The 15,718-nt window shown below is 35.8% G+C and overlaps 2 protein-coding genes across 3 annotated transcripts in view; one reads left to right on the top strand and one right to left on the bottom strand.

The window, feature by feature from the left end:
* Positions 1 to 13,048, bottom strand: part of TTK (TTK protein kinase) — a 35,556-nt gene extending 22,508 nt beyond the window's left edge. The window contains exons 1-11 of one of the 2 annotated variants that reach the window (XM_033094186.1): positions 12,933 to 13,047; positions 12,562 to 12,672; positions 11,639 to 11,779; positions 8,981 to 9,203; positions 8,512 to 8,618; positions 6,107 to 6,247; positions 5,348 to 5,462; positions 5,109 to 5,181; positions 4,921 to 5,015; positions 3,409 to 3,493; positions 2,269 to 2,386 (exon numbers count right to left, since the gene is read on the bottom strand). In XM_033094186.1, the coding sequence (XP_032950077.1) occupies positions 2,269 to 2,386; positions 3,409 to 3,493; positions 4,921 to 5,015; positions 5,109 to 5,181; positions 5,348 to 5,462; positions 6,107 to 6,247; positions 8,512 to 8,618; positions 8,981 to 9,203; positions 11,639 to 11,777 (1,096 nt within the window). In that variant the 5' untranslated portion in view covers positions 11,778 to 11,779; positions 12,562 to 12,672; positions 12,933 to 13,047. Of the gene's footprint in view, positions 1 to 2,268; positions 2,387 to 3,408; positions 3,494 to 4,920; positions 5,016 to 5,108; positions 5,182 to 5,347; positions 5,463 to 6,106; positions 6,248 to 8,511; positions 8,619 to 8,980; positions 9,204 to 11,638; positions 11,780 to 12,561; positions 12,673 to 12,932 lie in introns of both variants that reach the window. The other variant, XM_033094185.1, reaches the window with a different exon arrangement.
* Positions 12,978 to 15,443, top strand: LOC117015595 (uncharacterized). Its single transcript, XM_033094187.1, has 3 exons — positions 12,978 to 13,384; positions 13,603 to 13,816; positions 15,190 to 15,443. Exons 1-3 carry the CDS (start codon positions 13,011 to 13,013, stop codon positions 15,262 to 15,264), a joined length of 663 nt encoding a protein of 220 aa, XP_032950078.1. The 5' UTR covers positions 12,978 to 13,010; the 3' UTR covers positions 15,265 to 15,443.
* Positions 15,444 to 15,718: the final 275 nt, after the last annotated feature.

Genomic DNA, 15,718 nt, shown 5'->3' with positions numbered 1-15,718 from the left:
TCAATCAAAATCCCATTTTAAAAAATGGAATCTGATAGATTCTAATATTTATATGGAAATCCAAAAGGCCTAGAATAGCTAAAATAGCCTTGAAGAAGAACAAAGTTGGAAGATTTACACAGATATTAAGAAACAAAGTTGGGAGATTTTCAGATAGATATAGACTTACTTCAGTAATTAAGACAGCACTGTATTAGCACAAAGATAGACAAGAAAAACCAAAAATCTACGGGACAAAGAAGAATCTAAAACCAGGTATCACACACAGGATCACCTAATTTACACAATTCAGTGAGAGAAAAGAGGGTCTTTTCAATAAATACTGCTGGATCCACTGGATACTCACGGGGAAAACAAATCTCGACACTCATCTTACATATATAAAAATATTAAATTGAGGTAGAATATAAGTCTAAATGTGAAATGATAAATCTTCTAAAATATATGTAAACATCTTTATGATCTTAGAGTAGGAAAAGATTTGTTTAAAGAAACAGAAAACACAAGAGAAAAAATGAATAAATTAAAATGCATGATAATTAAGAATTTCTTTTCATCAACTCTTTACCATAATGGGAGAAGTCACTTGTAATACACATATCCAAAAAAAGGATCTGTATCTAGACGATATAAATATCTCCTAAAAATCAACAAGAAAATGAAAGAAACCCCAAGAGAAAAACTGGCAAGAAACTCCAACAAGTAGTTCACAAAAGGATACCCAAACGGCCAATAAACATACAAAATAAAAGTTCCACATCATTAGACATTGGGAAAATGTAAAATTAAAACCTCCATGAGGTATCACGTAGCAGCATCAGAATGTCTAAAACTAAAAATCAACAATAAAACAACTGAGGATATAAAGCAAGAGTGACACAACTGCTGGTCAAAGGTAAACTGTCTGGCACTACCTACTGAAGATGAACATATGCACATTCTGTGTCCCAACCCTCCCCTTGAATACACTCCATAGGAATGCATATGAATAAAATATTCCATTGCACTGTACCCTTATGATTTGGGCAGTTTTCTGATTAAAAGTTTTACTGTACAAAATATTACTGGCACAAGTCTTCATTTAAAAACATTAAATTATGTGTCAGATTAGTACTATTATTAACAAGCATATTCAGTAAAGATGATTTTTTAATCATACCAGTTTTTAATAGATCCCATGAAAATATAAAATATGTTTCCCCCAAATGCTAGGATTAAGAATCAATTCCCCATCAAAATAATGGCAAAATAATGTAGGGTGACTCACCATCCCAGTTTGCCAGGGACTGAGGGCTTTCCTGAGACATGGGATTTTCAGGACTAGAACCAGGAAAGATCAGGATAAACAAAAATGAGCCTGGGGCAAGCCCAGTTTTGTCTCAGTGCCCCTCCTCAGTCCAGTTAAAAGAAAAAAATTACATTCAATCTTTGTTTGGACAATGATCACCCAATTTGTGATCCTGTTCAAAAATCTTTAATGGTACTGTGACATCTAAAGGAATAAAAAATTTAAGCCAGCCATTCCAAGTCTACAAGCCTTATGTCCCATTTTTATACTACGTGTGTTAGTTTTCAGCATAACTAGACTGTTTTTTGTTCCTAAAACGTCTTATTGTTTTATTACACTATTCCCTCCACCTGTAATACTCTATCACTGTATTCCTTCCTTTAAACCCTCATAATTCTTCACGTTCTTCTACTTCACGAAGTATTACCTTATTTCCCCTAAACCAAATTAGCTCCTCACATTTCTCTCCTCCCTCTGAATTCTTACAGTGTTTTATTTAGGTGGTTCTTATGACACTTTCTACATTGTGCCCGCATTATATTTAGAGCAGTGTATCTCCCACACTGGATGGTAGGTAACCTGTTTGGGAGCCTGGCTCATTCGTTTACATATCCTTAGGACTCTTATCATAGTACTCCTATAGTGGAAAATCAAATGTTTGATCAAAGGAAAAGGAGAATTGTCACATAAACACAGATGCTGTGTCCTTTCCAGAAAGTATCTGTCAAGCCAATGGAGAAGTGTCACTCAGATCCACTATACTTCCACTCTTCCTTTTATGCACCTTTTCGGCAAATAAACTTCCTTTGCTACAGAATTCAATACTTTTTATACATTCTATATATTTCAACTGAAATACAAAATAAAGGGACATAGACATAGCCATATATTGCAATTCTTAAGTGGCTGGTTAGCAATCACAAGCAACAACGTGGTTTTCTTAATTAAAGAAGTAAGTCTGTAACTTTTGTCACTGTTACCTTCTAATTTTCTGAGACTTGATTCAATTTTATTCTTCACGGTTACTGAATCAGTAGTAAGTTCAGAACTCTTCTCATCTGACACGAGAGGTTCCTTGGAATGGATATTCTGAACAGACTATGTGAAAAGAATAAGATTTTTAAAAGTCTCATACTAATTTGTCTTAGTGGTCAATACACTAAAGTCTTATCAATGTGAAAATATTACTAGGAAAATTATCGATTATAACTACACGTAGACTCACAAACTCCAATCAAAGATTAACTTCTTGAATTACTGACTAGAGCAAAGGGAATGGACATAACTATAAATATGGCCAACTTTCTTTCAATGCGGATATTAATCAGTTGCTAAAATATGTTCACTTAACAAGTGAGGTTAGAAAATTTGAACCCAACGTAAAACACGCCTCATTATTTTGTTACTATGATTATATTTTATCACCAAAAATAATAGCATTAGTCAAAATTAAGATTTGTGTAAGTCTAAAACAGTAGTTATTCTAAATCCAGAAAGTAAAATTTTAACACAACTATGCACTATGCTAAGGTAGTTGTGATTAGTTAAAATTATTTTAAAGGCTAGACCATGAAAGAAAGGAATGATAAAGAACATAAACTTGAAAATACACACATTGTGATGGCAGGGGACTAACTCAAGTCCAACAATAGTATAATCCCTCAAAATCAGTGCACCAGTGACTACAACTGTTTCTTGTCTTTGAAGTTCACACAAAGTTGCTCTGCCATCTCAGAATATCAGACTAAGCCCTCACCTCTACCCTTCCCAATTTATTTTCTCATTTGTTTCTCAGATGCCCTGCTAAGATCATATGATTAAACACCCCAGGAAACTGAAGCTGTTCCCAACCCCAGGCCAACAAATCTGCTTAACAAATGCATAGTAAGTGTTACTTCAGTTATCCCAGGAGATGGGTGATCTTTGCTCTACCACCTGAATCTCAGAAAAACAGTATAGGACTTCTGTACACCTTCCCATTAGTGGTCCTCTATCTTTTGGGGCTTCAGGAACACTTTAATAGATATTGTATAAACTATGGGTCCCTTCCGCAGAAAAGGCTCCATGGACTCTGGATCAGGAACCCTTGCTCCATAAAAATATTTAAAAAGTAAAAATACCTTTAAATTTCTCAATTCACAGGAATCATTTCCACTTGATTTAGATCCAGGCACAATCTCTCGGCATTCTGATCTAGAGGTCTGTCTATTACCCACAAAACAAAATAATTTTAATGTTTAATTTGAAATTAATCTTTTCAATGTATTATTGTTTTCCATTTTAAAGTTGGCTTTTCAACAATATACACACTTTTTAATTGGAAAAATCCCTTAAAAAGAATATTTTTAAAATAGCATGATTGTAGTAATATGTGATTAGGTGCTGAGCAATGACAAAAGTGATAAAGATAAGTAGTAGGTGACTGCCTCCTTCATTACATAAGTTTTACATAAATTACAAATTCACATAAATTATATAATTTACATAAATTACATAACAGTTGGGATTAAGGTATGACTGTGGGAAAGGAGAAGGGAACAACAGTACGTAGGTGAAACTACACTTCAGGTCACAAATAGCTTATGGACAAGAACTAGAGTATAAACCCTTCTGTGGGCCTCCATACTGCCTGGCACACACTCTGTCATAACAAGCAAGAAAATGACTGGTTTGTTTTTGTTTTAATTTTCTTGGAGTGTGAAAAAGTCTCCTTTATTCTTCAGCTAGATAATTAAAATAAAGATGAAAAGGTAATAGTCCTCTCATAACACTTTGGAACTTAACCTTGACAACCAAAATGCTCTTTTCATATCAATGCTTAGTTAAGCCCTAAGTATAATAGGAATTTAAGTGTAGGAGACACCAACTAAAAACAATCAGTTGTATTTTCTAAAGTTTATTTGCCAAGTGTTCTCTGGAATCCAAGGAGATTTTTCCAATAGAAATTATGTTATATAGTGATTAGAGCTACGAATAGGCCAGAAAAACTCCCGTAGCTAAGCTAGAAAACTAGATTCCCATTTCTTCTAGGGAATAAGCACCCAAGTTGAAGGAAGGAAAAGACACCAGATGTGATAAACAATACTCTACTCTTTTGATCTCAGTAGAGATCAAAGTATCTCTACTGACTGCCCCACTTCTTGATGCCCTAGCTTCTTAAGCAAACGAATAAATTAATCACCTTTCACACTGATAACCGCTCTTTTCCTTGAATAAGCTGGAAAAGAAATCACTCCTAGACCCCTCTTCACCCCTGCTATGAAGCCTTCTATGTACACACTAAGGAGAGATTCTTACAAGAGAGGCAATCTGTAAGTGAGGAATGTTCAAACAACAGGAGTTTGGGGATGTCTACAATCTTTTAAGCTTCAGGTTGACTTAATATTTTTCCCTCCATATTTCCTATTTTTAATAGTTCCTTTAATGAATATTTTTAGTGAGTTTAAAAGCAAAATTAAGTCATATTCCCCATTCATTCCTTTGTCCCTCACAATATTGAGAGGCTCAGTAAGCTTCAATACTAAATAAAAATTTAATCATAAGTACTATTATGCAGTAAAAGAGCTTAAGATCATTCTGTTACCAATCTTCAAATACTGAAAGCAAATTAAAAAATTAAAACCCAAACATACCTTTTCGTAAAACTTGACACAGCTGAACCACCAGTCTCCTCATGAGAATCCGGGCTATTTAGAAGGTTAACTGGAACTCTTCCGAATGGGCATGACTAAAAATGTTAGAAAGGTTAAGTAACCAACTAGGAAATAAACAAAGACCTCACCACTACCACCTTAATCAAAGTAGGTTAAAACTGACTTACCCGTTTAGCTTTGCTTGTTTGTTTTAAGGGATTTCGATGGCTTATCTCTGCATCTTGAGGGGGCACATTTTCTCTAAACAGAAAGAAAATATCCCCAATTTTTAAAACAATAATATTAACATATGTATTTCCATTAACTGCTAAGCACTGTTACCACTATTACATGAGCATATATATGTAAATGTATAGATAATATAAAAGTATGATGAGTATTTAAAAAACCGATTCAGTCTCCTTACCCATACAAAAACCTTGCTTTCGTAGTCTGTCCTCTGGAATCACAACTGACACTCTTTTTCTGTAAATGTCCAAGTGAATTGGGGAATGATTCTTGAGCAGTTAATACTGTAGATGCTGTAAAAAAAATTGAAAAAAAATTGTGATTAAATGTGTAAAGACATAAAAAAATACACAAAAAAGTAATCTCACAAGTAAGACTATTTAAAAAACCAATTCACAGATCTGTCCCTAATAAGATATGCAGACATGAAGATGTTCAAGATAATTCTCTACACTTCATAACTGTTTCATAATCACATAACTGTCCGCAGAGTAAAGGCACATGCCCTATTTCTACAAGCAAAAAGTGATTCTCCTGCTTGGATCCAGTTGTGAGTGTGTTCATTTTTTAACTTTATTGAGGTGACAATGGTTAGTAAAATTACATAGGTTTCAAGTGTACAATTCTGTAATACATCATCTATATATCAGTGTGTGTTCACCACCATAGTCAGTTCCCCTTCCATCACCGTATATTTGACCCCATCTATCCAGTTGTTTTTAATGTGCCACCAGTGAGAGTTTGATCAACAACAAAATATCCAATGTGTAGTAAAAACTTTATTAGTTCCAAATGTCTCACCTCCTTTAAATCTGAAATTTAAACTTAGATCTTGACCATTCTACATAAATCACATTTTTCTATAAAATATTGTCCTGAATCCTTTTTTATAGGCAATCTACCACAGAAAAGTATTAGCACACATTAATACATTTACCTGATAAACTCTTTTCCTCCTCCGAAAGCAGCTGCTTTTTTTGGAGATTTAAATTCTGAATGGCGATTTCCAGCATTTGCAGTGGCACTGCTCCACATTCTACAGCTTTGTGAAGAAGTTGTTTACTTTTTTTGAAATTACCTAACAAAGTAAAAAAGTAATTGTCATTTTAATGCAGCAATCTTCACTCTCCAGATCCTATCAGGACCTGGGAAAAATTTTTTTAAAGCTTTAGGCAAAAATATGTATTCCATGGCTCATGTGCTTTATTTCATAAGCAAATAAGTAACCTCATCTCTGATAAATAATTCATGTAAAATAGTTTACTTCTGTACTATGTAATTGATGTAACTATGCATTAGTATATCACCACTGACTATTTTCAGAAGTAAAAGAAGTATAACAAAGTAGTTACAAACTGGGGACAGCAAAGGCCAACAAAAACACTCAGGAACCTCAGGGAATTTAGTAAAAGGAAAAACTAAGCCCTAGATGTTATAATAGTCCCAGGAGCATCAATCTGTTACAATGGATATAATAATTATCATTCATGTCATTTAGTCATTAAGGTTGACATCTTTTGCTACAGGGAATCCTCCGTCAAAAGTATTCTTATAAAAAAAAGTAATGATAAAGATTAATCTTTAGCTATCAGACTTAGCAACACCACCCGAGAAATGCAAAAATAACTACAATTACCTTTTTGACTACAGTTAAACTACCAAATTTTATTTCAACTGCAAACTTACCCAATATATTTAGCCCAGTATCATGTTTATAAATAGTAAATGTACACATCATGTAGTATCTTATAGAATATGTTCAACATTTATGGGAGCCACTGAACTATGCTATCAAAGTACTTGGCACTTAGGGTATAAAGATGATTAAGAGATAGCCTCTAGTTTCGGCCAGTTTACAATTTTTAAGAATATAAATATATTTGATAGCGATTAAGTGTACATTTATTGAGAGTAGTGATAGAATTTCATGTACTGACCATTTTAGGACAGCAAACAAAGAAAGGCTTAGATATGAACCAGGAACTAGAAAGCTTATAGACCCCTTTGAGAATCTGATAAAACTATGGAATGTCCTCCACTCCTATAAAAAGACACATACACACAAAACTGCACATAAGACTTCAGAGATGTTGCATATTTCCTGAAAGCCTGTTTATCAACCCTGTTCAAAATAATCATAATTTTGATCTTGAGGCTACTACTACATTGCAGTGGTACAGATAAAGTACATTTCTTTTTTACAGATCACAATTTGAGATTTTCAATATTTTCAATATTTATGTGTTCTAAAGATATAAAGTTTATAGTTGCTGTTGATAGGCCATAATACCTCAAAAAATTTCTTAAGTAGAATGAAGGAAAAATAGAGGATCTTAAAGGCCTGGCCAAACTTACTTTAACAAGCAAGAAGGAGGAATCAATTTTCCTAGGCAGGAAAGGGACGATTTTTTAAAAGGTCACCTGATAGTGCATGACAGTGCACAGGATAGATTAGAGATGGGTCGGGTAACTAAGACTCAGAAATCATCTGTAAAGTTCAGGGTTCTCAGATCACTTCCTGAGTTTGTACAATGCATTTCTCCAATCTCAATCCCTGAGAATACTCTCCACTGACTGAGTCCTGCTTTGGGCACCATCATGGGGATTCTGGCTGAGCCAAATCAATAATGGTAATGTGTGTATCTGGTGGTAAATGGGATCAGGGATAGAGCAGAAACAAGGCTGAGGGAAAACAGGAACACATAGCCAAAAGGGTAGACTGAGGGTGGACCAGAGGCCCCAGAAAATGAGAAAAAAAGATTATGATTGGCCAGGCTAAAAATGTGGGAAGAGCTTGCACTGGTCCTATCCAAAAGTTCATACTACAAAGAATCAGGTAAGCAAGAAATAAAAGCTTCTACAAGTTTTCTTTCTTCCTTTCTTTCCTTCCTTCCTCCCTCCCTTTCTTTCTTTCTTTAAAAAGGGGAACGACCAATTAATGCTATGATTATATTTTGATATATATTTCGGTGCTATGAAATGCTCTGAAGCTATAGCAAAAGAAAAGCTTACCTAAGCTCTAGCTTAAATATCTCATATCTTTATCCCACAAATACTCAGTAAAGAAGACACTTTCTTTTTGACTTTTCCTGAATGTAAGCACAAACACCATGTTCATGCATATTTCCTGAGGTTACCCCTTACAAGTGGAAGAGCTAGTACAACAAATACTCTCTGCATTTATATTTAGGTGGGAATCTTCCCCCACCCCACCCTCCACTTCCCGTCTCCTCTGATCAACTTTTATGCCTTTTGCCTCAGATTCCCACTTCATATCTATGATTTAAGTTATAATAGGAAGTTATCTTTTACTTAAAATTTGGACTTGATATTTCAAATTACCTTGTGATAGTTCAAATTGTGCAAAAGATACATGCACAAAAGCAAATTTCTTGCAGTTTGCTCTGGCCATTTGAAAGTAGTCACGTGCATCATCGGGCTCTTGAATACTGTAATAAAGATTTTAGAGTCAAATTTTAAGAAAAAGGACACAGCTAAACTAAGATTGATAATTCCTCATCTAATTTCCAAAAAACATGGGGTATTATCTTTTTCTGTATATAAAATTAAATACTAATAAGTTACTTTTAAAAACCTTTTTGGGCTGAGTCAGGAATAGGAAGCTTGTGGAAATATGTATAATAAAGAGAATTAACATCATTCACTTGAGAATTATAAGCAAAAGGATTTGCGCAAAAAATATTTACTTTCCTACAAGTAATCCTGACATGTTCTCAGTTTACCTTTTTGTAACGCAGTTACATATTATGTGATGTAGTTAGTTAAATAGAGTTAAAATGCTAATACTTACGCTTTTAATTCAGCAAATCTCACTTGAATTCGAGCAAAACTCTCATTTTGGCCATATTTATCTGGAGGAAGGGCTTCAATTGCTTGACTGTAACGACCAATCAATTTATTTAAAAGAGCATCATTTAGGGGGACACTGTTTTTCTCTAGCTTGACTAAGAAATTCAACCAGTCCTCTGGGTTGTTCGCCATCATTATAATTTGGTTAACAGTTCCCGAATTATCTGAATAAAAGAAACAAATATGCCATAATAAAGGGAAGAAAGACATGAAAACAAACACTAATTTTTCCTATAAATTAGTTATACTCTCAATGTACATAAACCCCTTAAAATACTTTTTAAAAACTTTAACAATTTGTGTAAATGTAAGCAACTCCTTTACTGCATATATATCATTTATGAGGTTTTTTTTAATGAAAACAAAATGAGGTTTTTTTATATCATTTATGAAATTTTTTATGAGGTTTTTTTATATCATTTATGAAATTTTACCCAAAAAACTATATATTTTGAAGGAAAAAGATGGAAATAAATGCTTTTTATAAATACGTTTAATAAAACATAGTCTTAAGAAAATTTTATGCTGTTATAGCATAATTCTATTTTAGTATTCTAACTATTCAAAGGAAATTTAAGCCTCTCCCATCACCACCTGTACCAAATTCCTTAGAAAATTCATTAATAACTTATTCATTAGAAACTTATAATCCCAGTCCTATCATATACTTGTTTTAGCCAACATTATCTCCATATAAGTCAAACTTATAAACCAACCAAATAAAACCAGTTTACAAAAGATAAGCAACTGATATGGTCATTTTCTTTTCCCTCCAAGTTACCCAAGTTTCCCTGTAATTTTCATATTGTGATTTATTTTTTACTTTCTTTAGTGTTAAGTGTTTTTAAAAAACAACTTGAATTAACGTCGGTCTCCTATATACTGTATTTTAGTCATTACTAAACATTATCAAATTCTTCCTTCTCAGAGAAACTATCACTCCTTCCATTGGTTTCAGCTACCTTCGGTAAGGACTAAATCCTTACTTTTGTAAATAAAATTACCATTTCTACTTTCTACTAAAACATAGCACATTCATAATTTTGCTTTTCTATTTTACATTTAATCTGGTCTGATCTTAACTTCATTTTCCAGTTTTACCTCCCATTGCTTTCCTAACAAATTAATCTGCAAAGTGTCTAAAAAAGTCTTTACAGATCTATTCCTCATGCCTCTGAGTACTCCTTTCTCCCTCTACTCAACACTTAAAGTATTGTCTTTATTGTGTTAGTATTCCTTTGTTGTCAAATACCTTATAATGTAGCACAGTGGATTCTTAAATGCTTCTCATTTAGAAACCATGATTTTAAGCATCTTTGAATCTTCCTCAATACTTAATCTAATATACTTAGATATAATTAACTCATCTAATACAGTCAATCTAATAATCCTAATTATCAATATATGTTAGGTATTTACAGCTTTGAGTGAGCTAAGGATTTCAAATAAGGATCCATCTACCTTAGTATACAAACTTTTTTAAGCGTTAAATACACATAACAAAGCATGGTGATACTCAAGAATGTGCTTAACCAAAAAATAATTAGTTTGTGGGATGTTTTAAGTGAATATGATCTGCCATTATGACTAGATTACAGGTTCTTCCATTTATTTTCAATTCCTCATCCATTTAATGCTTATACAGATATGACAAACTTATCCAAAGGTCATCTTTCAAATAACCATAACAATCTGAAATATAGTAAATATTTAGGCTTCTGAGCTAGTTTTCATAAAGCCAGGTATTAAAACTTGAGCATTTTCATTCATTCATCATTCAATAAATATTTAAGTGCCTACCATATGCCAGGTACCATTATCAGCTGTGTAGATATAACAAAACAGATAAAAACTATGCTCTCGTGGAGCTCACCTTTTAGCAGAGGACACAGGGAATAAACACATGAGTATATCAGATATAAGGTGATTAGTGCTGTGGAGAAAAACAATACAGGAAAGGAAGAGAGGGGGCACACTCCCACCCCAGCAAGTTGCTATTGCTAAATAGGTGAGTGAGGGAAGCCCTCACTGAGATGACATTTGAACAAAAACCTTAAGGAGGTAAGAATGGGCAGATATCTGGGGGAGCCGTGTTCACAGCAGAGGGCAAGAGAAAAGACATTAGGCTAGGAGGTAGTCTGGCATAAAGAGGAGATAGCAGGGACATCGCTGTGGTTGGAACAGAGGGAGCCAGAACAGGAAAAAATGGCCAAGAGACTAATAGGAACACTCTCCAAATAAAAAACAAAATGTTTGACTTTGAATTTATATATAATTTTAAGATTGTTGAGGATTTCTTAGTTTGCTGCAAGAAAGGAATGGAAAAAAATGGCACAACTATTGATGGCAGGCATATTAGCAGAAATAACAGCTGATAATAATGGAAGAGTTCAGAAAACTACCTCTGAGTACACTGTAATAAATGTTTCCTTTTTCAGAAAGCAGAAAATTGTGGGAATATTTCCATACAAAAGTGTGTACAGTACTCTAATTGGTAAGCATCAATTACTGAGAAAATTATATCACGCAAACACCCAGTGGTTAACATTTCATTCTTTAACCTTAGAGGGCACTCAAAAAAAAAAAAAAAGGAACTCACCTGTGGTATCAGCAGAGATTTTATTCAAGCTTAGCTCATCAGTAAGGTCTTCATTTTTAAATTTATTTTTAAAATCTCTCACTTTGTTGATTATGGAATCAATTGTCAATTCTCTGCCACCCAAATCCTCGGCCTCCATTTCTAAGAAAAAAATAACTGAACTGGTCATAATTCTTATTTTTACTACCATTAAAGAAAAAAAACTTGCAACTAGCCTTTTAGAATCCAGAAGGATAAAGCATTAGTTATATGAACACATCTTAATGCAAATATTATTAAGGTAGTATTTGTGAAGCTATGTGCACAAAAACAACTGCACATATTTGAAAATTGTCCATCAAACTTTCCAATAGGCTAAGTATGTGTTTTCGTCCCAATAGAACTGTGTCATTGTATGATACAGAAATTGCTGTCCCCCTTTAAAGCTTTTCATTTTTCTTCTATACACTGAACACCTCCCTTTCACTCTTTTTCATTTATTTTCTCTGGGTCATCTGCAAATTCTGCCATTTAAAAAAAAATGTGATGGAATGTTTGTTTGGATTTTGTTAGTGACATTTAGACATAAAGAATCCTTTTGGCAATGTGAATAACCATTGCTTTATTCACCTGCTTTATGTGAGTAAACCTGCACAATGCAAAGGTTTTCAAAGCAGAATATATACACCACCACAGCCCTTTATTGATAAGTGGGATCACAGCAGGCTTGTTCTTGCGCATATGTGGCAGAATTAATGATTTGCTAACTTAATCACTCTAATACCAAGACTACTGTATTCATATAATACCAAGCACTTGCTCATCTGCATCGTGGTAATGTTTGGTCAACAAAGAGTCTGCAGTCTTCCTGTCAATCTCATTTTTGTAATTCTCAAACATCAACCCAGTAACCCAGTGTCGCTGGTATCAATGCCGCCACTGACCTTGACTTTAACAATGAAAAGGGGCGATAAACTGGGCATCTAGATATCACCTCTTCAAGTCAGGATCGAAAGGTAACTGTCAGAACACAGCCACCATCTCCTCTCTCTGTTCTAAAACACCAGACAACAGAAGAAGTACCTTTAGGGAGACAATCTCGTGTCCCCAAACTCTCCCCAGGTGCCCCGCCAGACCCTCTTCCCAGCGAGGTCTACACCCACCTCTTGCTTCCTGGATCCTCAACAAAATCTCGGGCTACACCCGGTGGGTTGGCGGAGGCGGCGAGAGCTCCCCTCCCCCTGCAGCTCGTTTAGCCGCGCCCTACGTCGTCTACCCGGCTCTGAGCCGCCCCCGACCCGCCCCCACCACTTACCGTCCCGCGAGCTGCCGCCGTTCCCCGTGCACTTGCGAGGCCGAAATCACCGCCAGAAAGCCGAGTTGAGAAGAAAAAATGGAATCCGAACCCTTCTCCACCAACACGTTTGAATTCCCCCGCCGTTACTGTCGCGGCCTCCTATTGGTCGGTGCTGGCCAAGTGGAAGCGTCTGCTGTGATTGGTTGGTGTGCGTCAGCCCCGCCCCTCCCTCTGCGACCAGCGAGTCCCGCCCCGGAAGGGTCGTCTCCCGATCTGCACCTGCGCAGCGCTTCAGTCCGGGTTCGCTGGCTCTCCGCTGGCACTCCCCCGGCGCCAGGGGCCGGCTTTCCTGCACTTTCCAGTTTAACCAGAGCAAGTCTCTTTCGGGGAGGGAGCCATTCCTGGGTAGAGTCACCCGTTGAGAGGATAACAGGGGCGGAAACGCTGCTCTCAGCATCTGGACCTAAAAGGTGCCCTGTGAGCTAGTCCTTCCCGCCGACCACCACCCCACTCCTGCGTCTTCCAAGCTCCTCACTGCCGAGCGTAGGGAGGATGTGGCAAGAAATGCTGGTTCACAGAGCTACCTTCAGCCCTGCCACCAGCTCAAAAATCTCAGTGCTTTGTCTTGAGATCCCATTTGTGCCCTCATTCTACCCTTAAGTGATTCCATGGTCCTTACCTTCGTCAGAATTCTGCGCAGAACTCCGATGCCCGTCACGATTGACATGTCTGAACTCGGCTTATCAGCGCCCCTCCCTCCGAGCTTGTCCCAAGTAAGGGCTCAGGTGTCCTCTGGGAAAGGTCACTTCTCGAGTAAACTACACGGGTGCGGGGCTCTGATAAGTGGCTTTGTGATCCAGGACAACAAGATGTCTTTTATCAGCATCCTGACATGCTCTATGGTAGGACAGGTTTTCTTTTGTGTATGTGTAGGAAATTAACTGCAGCTGCCACTTATTTAATACAAAGTTGTTCTCAGAGCCCTCGCGTTCCCAGCTTTGGCTAGCAAGAAAGCCCTTTGTCACTTAGTGCACCTGTCCGTACCTGCTGGCTATGTATTTTTGCTTCAGTAGAGCAAAATGATTTGCTACACGGTATCATGATTGGCTAATCACCACCTTTGCACAGTTGCTTCTAACACTGGCTTTAGTCGGAAGGAATTTACCATCTCACCAGTTCTTGTTGATCTCTTAGGGGCCTGATCTCAAAACTCATTTTTCTGAAAATATTGCTGCTGATAACCTCACCCTTACACTCGTTTTTGCACATTCACTCCTTTGGTGATCTCTTTCAGTCATACATATTTAGGTACCATCTATATGTTAATGACTCCCAAATTTATGTCTCCAGCTGAGTTCTTTCTCCTGAACTCCAGACTCATATACCCATTACCTACTTAACATCTCCACTTAAACGTCTCAAATGCATCTTAAACTCAAAATGCCCACAACTTGAGTGCCTGATTTTTCCCCCTTCCTCTCAAACCTGCTTCTTACAAAATCTCTGCAAAGGAAACTTTCATTGTTTTATTTTTAAGCCAAAAACCTTGGTGTCATTCCTGACTCTACATCTAATCATAAATAGTGTCAGATCTAATGAGCTATTCCTGGAATACTGGCACCTCCACTGCTACCACCCTAGTCTCTGGCACCTTCATCACTCACCTGGATTACTGCCATAGCTTCCTGGCTGGTCTCCTTTGCTTCTGACCTTGCCTCACCTCAATTTATTCTCCAGTACAGCAAAGTAATCTTAAATCAGATCGTGTCACTTCTTTGCTCAAAACCTGTCAGAGCTCCTGGTCTCGGGATAAAAGCCCAAAGTCCTTACAATAGTCTAGAGCTGCAATGTTCAATATGGTAGCCATTAGTCATGTATGGCTATTGAACACTTGAAGTATGGCTAGTGCAACCAAGGAACTGAATTTTTAAATTAATTAACCTTAATTAAAGTTAATTTAAAATTAAAACTGAATACTAAGTACAATTATTGGAAAACGTTTAAGTATATTTGGAACAATCCAGGTATGTGAATCTACTTTTTCAAATGTAAATTTTGTAAATGCAGTTAAGTACTTCCTATGAAAATGTCTGAGTTTGATATATACTGTAATTATAAATATATACCACACTGGATTTTGAAGACTTAGTATGAAAAAATGATGTAAAATGATGTTATTGGTAATTTTAAAAATATTGATTACAGTTTGAAATTATATTTGTGATATATTGTGTTAAACAAAATATATTATTAAAATTAATATCTCCTGTCACAGACCAGAGGAGACCAAGGAGACATGACAACTAAATGCAATGTGGTATTGAATCCTGGAACAGAGAGAAGACATTAATGGAAAAACTGATGAAATCCAAATAATAAATAGCTGAGGTTTAGTTAACAGTAATGTACCAGTGTTGGTTTCTTAATTTGAACAAATGAACAACAGTAATGTAAGATCTTAACAGTAGGGAAACTGAGTGAAAGGTATACGCCAACTGTACTATCTTTGAAACTTTTCTGTAAATAAAAAATTACTCCAAAATAAAAAAAATAAATTAAAATTTAATTTTACCTGTTGCTTTTTACTTTTTTAATTTGGGTATTGAAAATTACATATGTGACTCTTCCACTTTATGTCCACAGGACCGCAATGGGCTATGAAATCCTATAGTTTATCTGACCTGTTTATTGTATTTATTTATTTGACTCTCCTCCGCCTACCCTATTAAAATGTAAACTCCATAAGTGCAGGAATTTATGTCTACTATGTTCATTAAAATATCCTTAGTGTTTAGAATGGTGTC

This window comes from Rhinolophus ferrumequinum, chromosome 3, assembly GCF_004115265.2.
Source record: "Rhinolophus ferrumequinum isolate MPI-CBG mRhiFer1 chromosome 3, mRhiFer1_v1.p, whole genome shotgun sequence".
NCBI lineage: Eukaryota > Metazoa > Chordata > Mammalia > Chiroptera > Rhinolophidae > Rhinolophus > Rhinolophus ferrumequinum.
This window is presented reverse-complemented; position numbering and strand designations above follow the sequence as displayed.

Excerpts from the sequence above, each read along its gene's own strand:
- LOC117015595 (XM_033094187.1), top strand. The coding sequence starts at position 13,011 with ATGGAATCCGAACCCTTCTCCACCAACACGTTTGAATTCCCCCGCCGT. Across the intron at positions 13,385-13,602 it reads TCAGCATCTGGACCTAAAAG|AATTCTGCGCAGAACTCCGA; the intron begins GTGCCCTGTGAG and ends TACCTTCGTCAG. Across the intron at positions 13,817-15,189 it reads GCATCCTGACATGCTCTATG|ACCAGAGGAGACCAAGGAGA; the intron begins GTAGGACAGGTT and ends CTCCTGTCACAG.